The 11,184-nt window shown below is 41.8% G+C and overlaps 1 protein-coding gene across 1 annotated transcript; it reads left to right on the top strand.

Moving 5' to 3' along the window:
• Positions 1-9,914: 9,914 nt before the first annotated feature.
• LOC118646794 lies at positions 9,915-10,310 on the top strand. Its single transcript, XM_036290462.1, has one exon. The coding sequence runs from the start codon at positions 9,915-9,917 to the stop codon at positions 10,308-10,310; it is 396 nt and encodes a 131-aa protein (XP_036146355.1).
• Positions 10,311-11,184: the final 874 nt, after the last annotated feature.

The following is an 11,184-nucleotide window of genomic DNA, read 5'->3' as shown; positions in this document are numbered from 1 at the left end:
CACGCGCGCGCGCGTTCTCTGCACCACATGGGTTTGCGACTGTGTCCGTTTCGCACTGTGCGCATTTGGTCCGTGCGCATTTGGTCTGTGTCCATTTGTTACTGTGTTCGTTTGTTACTGTGTCTATTTATTACTGTGTCCGTTTATTACTGTGTCCGTTTGTTACTGTGTCCGTTTAGCCTGTGCGAATTTGGTCTGTGTCCGTTTCGCATTGTGTCCGTTTGGTCTGTGCGCATCTGGTCTGTGTCCGTTTCGCACTGTGTCCGTTTGTTACTGGGTCCGTGTGGTCTGTGTCCGTTTGTTACTGTGTTCATTTCGCTCAGCCTGCTGTGTTTGTTATTACTGTGCGCATCTGGGACTCACTCATGTACACTTGGTACAGAAATTGTATGGAAAAAGAAAAAGTATTCCATTGGAAAAGTACCAAAAATTTGTGAAACTACTTGCAAGGCGTACATCGTACCTTTTTTCAAAAATTTAAAAAATCTTTTGGAAAATGATAAAGGCAGATCAAATATCGAAAATCCAAAACCACATGAACCTGGAGTTTATCGAACAGTATTGAATGGAAGTTATTATCGCGAGAATGACTTTATTCGCAAACATAATAATGCGTTAGCTGTGATTCTTTATTATGATGATCTCGGTATTATTAATCCTTTAAGTGCAGCCTCAAAAAGTCAAAAATTATCAAAGAATGCTATTCAATTATATACAATTTTAGAAACAGAATATTTGACAAAACCTTTGGAAAAGATTTTGGAACCATTTATAAAAGATATTATAAAATTAGAAAATGAGGGTATTGATATAAACATTGAAGCAAAAACAAAAAATTTTAAAAACTCACTATTATATTGCGCAACAAGGGTAACCAGATTTTTTATAAAATTTTACCATACATAACATGGCAAAAATTTATCGAGAGACGTGGATATTAAGGAACTTGTACGAGCAACTATATCATCTTCGAGACTTTTTATTTGTGATTTAGTAATGGAAATTGTAAACGTACACGATAAAGGTATCGTAAAATTAACACTGTAATATCTGTATATATATGAAACCATTAACAAAATTATTTTTACTTAATCTTGAACACTGCGTTGAATCTATGTATAATCAATTATATCAAAATAATTATCGTGTAAGTATAAATATAAACATTTTGTAAGTCTTTTACGTCAAAATTATATTACTAATAAGTGTGATGCTCTAAAATTATTATTTAAAAGTTATGATAAAACTTGTATAATAGATTGCGAACTAGTGACTTATGCATCCGACAATATTGTACATGATGCTTTACATAATTAATATATAAATATGTATTTGTATAAAAGTTAAAAATTATTTAAGAATTATTTCTATCTCCTACCAATTATCCTAATATATAAAAATTTAATTTGTTAAATGTAGTTTTTATTAAAAGGAGAAAAAAAGGGAAATATGATGGGTAAAATAAAGTAAAAGATTGTATATATTTTATTTTTTATTTTTTATTATTAGACCACCAATTATACAGTTTAAATACATTCTGTAAAGCGCAATTGTTCATATGATTCCGACAACGTAAAGTATGCGTAACATCCATTTTATTTAGAGATTTTATGTCTTCGTAATGCATCTCGATATTTTCGACATTAGCTTCCTCGTCCAGAAGCAAGTCCAACAACCATTCTCGTTTCTCATATCCCTTGACGTATATGACGGGTATTGTTTCATTCCTCATCAGCGTCGCTGTAATCAAGTTTTTAGCCATTCTGTACGGAATCATTCCACCCTCCCATGATATTCCATGATGATGCGTAAGCAACCACGATGCCAAGCGCTTGTCAGCGTTGCTAAGTTGATGCCACGGCATGGGATGTTGAAAAATGTAATGTGAGAGTTCGACGCCATTTTTAAGAGAGGCAAATTCCTTCACGACAAAGGAATTCCCCTGACGATGAAGCCTTGCAGATCCACAAACGTTGGTACAGACATGACTGTTATCGTTGAGAAGACTGATCCACATCAATGCGCTATACATTCTTATATCGTCTCAAATGTATTTTTCTGGAGAAAAGTGTGGCGGTGTCGTCATCTTAGGTAATTTTGCGCACAACGTTGGTCAACGGATTGTACTAAACTACGCGATTGTGTATGATGAGACAGTACGCAGTGGTGCTCGCGGGTACATTCTCCTTACAGTCAAATTCTATACGCACATCTACAGTTGCGCTCTCAATCGATTTGTCGAGAGCAATCGATAATTACAAACGAACCTTTTTGTCGAAAATTCGCGACAGATAAATTCGGCTCAAGATTATCATACCCATAATAGTCTTTACAGAAACGTGTGTACATATCGTACAGAATTGACCATCTGTTTTTATCGAAATCCAGATTCATATCGTACGGATAACATTCCGAGTTCAGATACAGTTTTACATTTATCAGTTTGCAATCATTGAATCGACTCGCGTCCTCAAGCATAACGTTCTTTCGACCAGCCTGCAGGACGAAGACGACGTAACGCGGCTTCTCGAGCTGAGTAGCGGTCTTGATAGCCCATGTATGTTTGGTTGTGCGTTGCAATAATGGAAATTCATACAGATCCCATAAGCGAAAAGCCATGCTGAGGTATCGCCCGCTTTCCAGAGCACGCAGCATCGACAGTTTATTTCTCTCATTCAACAGCACATGCGGCATTCGCCATTGTACTTTGAATAATTCAATTTCCGGTTCCTGCGTTGGATCGCCGACTAGACAATTATTATTGTTACGCGCGCGTATCAAGATCAGACTCGTGACGAGCGTTAATCACTACGCGTTTGTAATCTTCGTAAAATCCCAGTAGCATGTTAAGTGGTACACAAAAATTAAAGTATCCATTCACATGATACCCCGGATCCCAACCAGTGTTATTTGAAATTTTGGTTCTGTTAGTTGACATGGTTATATAATTCTTGAGCGTGCTGGTTATTCTAACGTTTCTGTTGCGATCAATCTCTACGCCGTCAAGTTCATATCGAATCTCATTAAACATAAACGCGATGCAATTATTCCCCAATGTCACACTAGACCCCGTAACTGTTTTTTTTTATTGTAACTTTTTCCTCGATGTATAGAAAACTTTCAGACGGTAACGTGTATAAATCCTGATGTTGTATAGGTATTCTTATCTCATCGCTGTGATCAAACGTTGTATTGGCAAACGGATTGTACGTGTGAGTCTCGATCTTGATGATGCGATCATCGAAGATCGGCTCATTCTCAATGTTTAAAATGTCCGTCATTGTCGTACTGCGAATCCCAAAGATTGAAGAAATGCAACGTTGACGCGGTAAGTTTCTTTTTCTCAGTGCAAACTTCTTTTCTTGATGATTGAAATTTACTACTAAATGTCGGTTTTGTAAACGATGTGTTATCTTTTACGTGCCCGTTCAACACGAGCATCTCACGCTGCGTCTACACAAGCATTATCGTCGTAGTCGTCGTACGTGCAATTTAACGGTGATTTCTTCCCCTCGAAAATTAAGCAATCGTTTGTGCTGATCAACGACGCGTATCGTCAAATCCGAAATGCTCCGTGCGGTGATCGGCAGATAAATGATCTGCCTCGGTGTTTCCGAGATCTTATATCCTGGTGCCACGTTCGGAGAAAATTCGTATATTGTATGCACACGCTTGTCATTACTGTATGCGCTCGAGGTCACGTTACATTCTATGCGGATAATGTTTACGTTGATAATGTTAATTGATAAGTCTGATTTGTACCATTTTCGCGGCTTTAATATACGATCTGAAGAAAATCCTAGCAACGATCCAATATTGTTGGGCTTGCCAAAATTAATTTTATAGGCGCATATTATCTCGCTCTTCATCGTATTGTTATTCGCGCGAAGTACTATCGGGAAATCCTTATCACCGCTATCTTTATCGACATCGTTGTCTTCAAGTGGGATGTCATCATGCGATATGTGTGTAACGCTACCATCGTCTTGTTTTTCATTATCATTAGTTGCATATTCCAAACGTTTCAGCATTTTGTGTTTCAAAAACTCGTTTATGGCTTGCAGTTCGTACGATCCCTCGGGAATCGTAATTTCCACATCTTCTTCATCAAAGTAAAACTTATTCGAAGCATTTACATTCGGAATCGTATTGTAAGTCTCAAAGTTCATTAGACCGAGCTCGTAATTGTCATCGCTCAAATCTATAATTGGAAAGTACGTTGTAGTGAGAACGCTATCCTTCCCAGTTAGCGTAAGTATCAACGACGTGATTGAAAAACCGTCCAACGAATACTGAGTTAATTCGCATGCTGTCGAGCTTTAAATTCATACGCATCGACCGTTCGGAGAAACTGTAAACACAATTGCCCACAAATGCTCTGATTGTAGGTTTGATAGGACGTTCGATTGTACTCTATCTTTGTCACACGGTCTCCGAAATATCGTACAAGTTCTTTAGGTGGCCGAAGATTACTAAAACTATCGAAATATATCACGTGATTGTCTCTCTTTGCGTACGCTATCCAATGAGTACCGGGACCCGTCACATCATCCAGGTTTACGATACCGCTCTCGTTTCGTCGTGGACCGCTTATCGGTAATGTGTTACGCATGAAAACATCTCTAAAGTATGTAATACGCATACGAATAGCCAGTTGCTGCAGTTGCACATTTGTCATTGCACCCACAGGCATTTTTAACGTTTTTTCGACGTTTTTTTTTTCCTTTCGCTGTTACACCTTTTCCGTATTTGTATGGAGCGAGGTATAGTCCTTTTCCACCTGTGTATGAACCAAGATACACCCCGCGACTTTCCATCGTGTGATTGTGACGTTGTAACTCCTCGAGCTGACTTCGCGCGACTTTACTATCATTCACTGCTTTTGCCACGCTAGCCGCTCCACCGATCATGGATCCGAGTGCGCCCAATAATGGTAGAATCGGTAACATGCCGCCTCGTTTCGCTGTTGAAAGTACTCGTTTTTTTTTCATTGTCTTTTTCTTCATCGTCGTCTTCTTCATGCCCATGCCAATCTTTGTTTTGTGACAATTCGTCACTAAGTCCCGGGCCGACCATCCGCCCCACCACGGGACTCGGCGTCTACGGACGCCCCTCCCGAAAGTCTAGTATCCCCCGTCGGGAACCGATCCCACCACGCGGCTGGGAGCGCGTGGGGATCGCCCCGACGGGTATAAAAGCCGTGCTCGATCGGGATCGAGCACCAGTCCCGTCCTGTCGACTGAGTAGGTCTCCGGACCACTCTGACGCCCGGTTCTCGCCGGCATTCGACTATCCTTGTGTCCGCCGACGGAGCAGGCCACCTGGCCGTTCTGCCGCCCGGTTCTTGCCGGCATTCGGCTATCCTCATTGTGCCAACAGAGCCGGCCACCTGGCCGTTCTGCCGCCTGGTTCTCGCCGGCATTTGGCCATCCTTGTATCCGCCGACGGAGCAGGCCACCTGGCCGTTCTGCCGCCCGGTTCTTGCCGGCATTCGGCTCTCCTTGTATCCGCCGACGGAGCAGGCCACCTGGCCGTTCTGCTGCCCGGTTCTTGCCGGCATTCGGCCATCCCTAGCATCCTCCACGGGGCCGGTTACTTGGCCGCCCTGCCCGCCCGGTTCTTGCCGGCGACCACGGTTCGCGACCGCGTTCAAGGTGCTGCGCACTAGCGCGCTCCCGTCCGAGTCGACGACATTAGGTTAAGCTGTACATTATTGTATATACACGCATAGAATAAGTAGCCTAAGGACTATGTAAGATAGAATAAGAATTACAATAAAAGACTGTTAATCTGAGATCGGTATACGCAAGTTGGTTTCTCCCCTTCTCCCGAATCCTGGAATCCGGCGAGCCTGTCCGAGGCGATCGGGAAAGGCGAACCGTTACAGTTTTAGCTTTCATAGCTGCCCAAACGGCAGCAGCAGCAGCTTTCTCTTTTAGAGCTGAATCTTTTGCGATTACACGTCCTAACGCTTTCGTGGCGAGTACCTTGTCCGCCGCGTGTCGTTTAGCGAGATTGTTGTTTTGAGAATAAGCAATATCGTGTTTGCGGCACGCTGCGTCCAATTTACACCCTCATCGCCTCTGGCTAATCGTTTTTTCAAGTGTGTTCCCGGGGTGATATCCAGGGATATGTAGCTCGAAAGGAAGCGCGTTTATCAAGCGATTTAACAAACCACAACCCGATGGCATTCGCTACAATTCTTTATCAACGGTGCGGGACCGTTGAAATCAGGAATATCAGAGGGATGTGGTAACAGCGCGAATATCTTTGCTACTGAACGATTTGCGGTTTTGCACGCATATAAATAGGCGTTCGATCCTACCTTTTTACTTAGTAGAAAATGAAGTTCGTACGACAACCGTTGGCGATACGCGTGAGTGAGTCCCAGATGCGCACAGTAATAAACGGACACAGCAAGCTGAGTGAAACGGACACAGTAACAAACGGACACAGACCAAACGGACACAGTAATAAACGGACACAGTAACAAACGGACACAGTGCGAAACGGACACAGTAACAAACGGACACAGACCAAATGCGCACAGAGCAAAACGGACACAGACCAAATGCGCACAGAGCGAAACGGACACAGACCAAATGCGCACACTGCACATGCGCACGGACCAAATGCATACACGGAGAGTCGCAAACCCATGTGATGCAGTGAATGCTTTGCACGCACGCACGCACACACACACACACACACACACACACACACACACACACACGAGGGGGTGCAAGGGGGGCCTTCGGCCCCCCTCGCGCAACCCACCCCGTCCAAGTCGCTAACCTATGTGGACTTTACTCTGCTTGCAATGTACATGGATTGCATTTGGTCCGTGCGCACTTGCAGTGTGCGCATGTGCAGTGTGCGCATTTGGTCCGTGTGCATTTGGTCCGTGCGCATTTGGTCTGTGTCCGTTTCGCACTGTGTCCGTTTTGCTCTGTGCGCATTTGGTCTGTGTCCGTTTGTTATTGTGTCCGTTTATTACTGTGTCCGTTTGGTCTGTGTCCGTTTATTACTGTGCGCATCTGGGACGCTCCCATACGCGTTACAAATTACGATAACAAATTGTCACTGATGGGTGGCAGTGGTGAGAAGCGTAAGCATGGTTAAATGTTGCCGAGTACTATACGTGCGATTATTTGCGGACCCTCGAATTGTGGTAAAACCAACGTCATCATAAGCTTGTTGGAAAGTCTGTACGGCGTACGTTTCGAGAACGTTTATGTGTACTCGAAATCGTTACAACAGCCAAAATATCGATACTTGGAGAATTTGTTAACATCGATCGATGAAATCGGTTACTTTACATTCTCTAATAACAGTGACGTCATTCCTCCAAACGAGGCGCGTTCAAACTCAATCTTCATCTTTGATGACGTGGCGTGCGATAAGCAAGATACGATAAGAGAATATTTTTCAATGGGTAGACACTCAAACGTCGATAGTTTTTATCTCTGTCAGACGTATGCTAGAATACCTAAACATCTTATACGTGACAACGCGAACTTACTGATCCTGTTCAAACAGGATAATACCAACCTAAAGCATGTATACAACGATCACGTGAATACCGATATGACGTATGATGATTTTTGTACATTGTGTCGCGATTGTTGGCAGCGTGATTATGGATTTCTAGTGATAGACAAGGACAGTGAGCTTGCTAACGGTATAGAAAAGGATTTAACGTGTTTGCGATACCACGGAACGGTTAGTTATCAATATGTCAACGTTAAACAAACGTCAACATGGCTGAAAACAAAGATATACGCGAGCGTAAAAAAATCGCAAGGGAGATTGAGAAAACGAGTGAATCAATCCGAAAAAAACATCGCGCCTTGAAGACCGGTAGAATTGAAGAGGATATCGTGACGTAAGAGACACTTGGCCTGTTCTTTTTAGCTGCACTGATGCACTGGTGCAATAAGTTAAAGCGAGACAAATATATTTTTTCTCATTCCAACTTGTTGCATCAGTGCAGCAGTGCAGCGAAAAACAACAGACCAACTTTGAACCTCTCATTGAACCGCTGCAAAAGATTGTTGACTATTCTAGTACACACGCAATAAAAGAGGAGCCTCGTGACGATAATGTTGAAACGTCGTTTGTTCAGAAGGATACGACAAAGAGTAAGATAAAGAGAAAACGAAAAAACACTTTGATGGATCACGCCTTAAACGAATCGTACAAACTTATGCGGTATACATTAAACGACGCGGCAGATTTGCCATCGATACAGGATGAGCAGCATCAGCATACGTTAAATGATGCAATGGATTCGCCAGCAATAGCGTCCACGCCGCGTATGGTAGTTGTACAACCCAAGTCGCTCGAGAACGAAGATGTTTTCGAAACGACAGACGATTCGTTTGCAGCAATCGTTCGAAATCGTTTGCAAACACCAGAGGGTCGAAAAACGTTGTCGCAACACTTTGGTCCGCTAGGTCAAGAGTACATCGGAGATTTCCTCAGCGGTCATGGTGAAAAAGAGAAAATTATAGATATCGTTTACGGTGTTTATCTGGGCAAGGATGGAATGATGCTTGGTAGTAAAAAGTTTGACGTGGACAGCGAAGATAACATAATTGTCGACGGTATGCGATACGTTGGCACACCGGGTCTTTACGAACTAATCTTTAAGAGATATTCCGATGATTCCCTCTACACGGAAAACGATAAACGAAAGTACAAAAACATATTGTTGGTTACAAACGCGCATAAACGAAATCACGTTTCACACGGTCGATTATTGAGCAACAAGGGATATAAGTATAAATATATAATTGCACCGTTATTAAATGATAAATTTACGATTGGAAAAGGATTACCTAACGTTGCGACATTAAATGATAACGCGATTGATTACGTGCACTGGGATGATCCCAACGAGCTAGTGGATCGCTTACGTTTGCTTGAAGCTTCGCGTCAAGCTGGTCACATGATAATGAGATGTTGTCAATAATTGAGGAACTTCGCGAGGCTGGCCTTATTATAAATTAACGTGAAAGAACGTGAAACGAACGTGAAACGAACGTAAAAGAACGTGAAACGAACGTAAAAGAACGTGAAACGAACGTAAAGAACGTGAAATGAACGTGAAACCAACGTGAAAGAACGTAAAACGAACGTGAAAGAACGTAAAACGAACGTGAAAGAACGTAAAAGAACGCGAAAGAACGTGAAACGAACGTGAAAGAACGTGAAAGAACGTGAAAGAACGCGAAAGAACGTGAAACGAACGTGAAAGAACGTGAAACGAATGTGAAAGAACGTAAAAGAACGTAAAAGAACGAAATAAATCATAGTGTAATTTCATCGCGCGCGTTATTACTTGATCAAGTTTGCGAAACATGAAATCATTGAAATTCAATAGACGCGTTAGTTCGGAAAGACTGCGACTCGTCGAGGAACTGCACGCTCCAGCAAGAAGAAATTTTCCACGAAGACGTGTTATAGTTCAAGGATACGACGACTTGTGGCAGGCTGATATCGTTGAGATGCATCCGTATTCGCGTTTCAACAAAGGCTATCACTACATACTCACTGTCATCGATGTGTTGAGCAAGTATGCGTGGGTTGTACCACTCAAGAGCAAGGGTGGAAGCGAGACGGCTAACGCTATCGCCAAGATAATTCGAGAGAGCAGTAGACATCCGAAAAACTTGCAAACCGATATGGGGAAGGAGTTTTACAACGCTGATGTACAGAAACTCTTGAAAAAACATGATATCAATCATTATTCTACGTACTCTGTAATGAAAGCGTCGGTCGTTGAGCGATTCAATCGCACGCTGAAAAACGACATGTGGAAACAGTTTACGTTCAACGGCAATTACAAATGAATTGATATGTTACCGCGTCTCGTGTCTACTTACAATACCCGAAAGCATCGAACAATTGGCATGCGACCCGTTGACGTAACACCCGCAATAGCTGAAAGACTCTTGGCTACAGTATACAACGCTATAAAGATTGCCGGTCCGGCAAAATTTAAAGTGGGTGACTCTGTACGCGTAAGCAAGTACAAAACTGTCTTTGAAAAGGGTTATACACCAAATTGGACGACTGAGGTGTTTAAAATCATTAAAGTCCAGCATACCAATCCCTATCTACTCGAGGATTATCGCGGAAAATCTATATCTGGAGCGTTCTACGAGTACGAATTACATCGCACGACTCATCCGGATGTATTTCTTGTGGAAAAAATATTACGCAGGAAGGGTGACGAGGTCTACGTAAAGTGGTTGGGATTCGATGGATCACACAATTCATGGATACACAAAGACAATATCATTTGATTCATACAGAATAATAAACATTTATTTATTATAAACATACAAAAGTATAATGTATAAAATATACAAATAAATTTTTATAATATATAACAAAGAGTATCTTTATTTTCCCTCCATCATCCTTAATACATAATACATATAAAAATTAATTAATTAATCTTATTTCGTACAAGTTTTAGATACATAAAATAATATATGCATACAATATGAAACGCAGAAATATGAAATACAAAAATATGTTAAAATGTATAATATATATACAGTACAAAAAATTAAAACTATAAAATACATATAAAATATATACAATTATAAAATACGTGTTTAATATTAAATATATTACAAAGGTATCCGCCAATGCCCCCACGGTAAAGTCTCGGTCGAATTCGGTACGATATATCGTTTGTTATCGTATGGGCTCAGGGCAATTTTCTTTTCGGATATTGTATATACTTCGTGCAAGTTGGATCTTATGCACGACTGGCGACGTGTTAGTTCAATCTCTTCGCGAAGACAGCGCGTGTAATCGTCGAACGTTATAGTTCGCGCGACGACGCTGCTTTTGATACCTTTAGCCTTTTTGGTGTCTTTTTTCCCATCCACCCTCAATGCATACATTTTTGCCCTGAGTCCAACAAACTCGGTCATTATCGCACCGTTGTTCTCATCCTTCATCAGACCGGGCACTTTTTTATTTTCGAGAGGCATACCGTACACATTGTCAATCGGATAATCGCTTGTATCGAATCTTACAATATCGCGTTTCATATTTTCATAAATATTCTCGCACTCGACGTGGTATACGAGGCTGTCAGTATCGGTATACATTACTTTGCATTTGTCGAGATACAGCGGTAGCATGTACTCGTGATGAAATTCA

The sequence above is a fragment of the Monomorium pharaonis genome, chromosome 1 (genome assembly GCF_013373865.1).
Source record: "Monomorium pharaonis isolate MP-MQ-018 chromosome 1, ASM1337386v2, whole genome shotgun sequence".
Classification (NCBI taxonomy): domain Eukaryota; kingdom Metazoa; phylum Arthropoda; class Insecta; order Hymenoptera; family Formicidae; genus Monomorium; species Monomorium pharaonis.
Note: the sequence above shows the minus strand (reverse complement) of the source record. Positions and strands in the feature narration are given on the sequence as shown.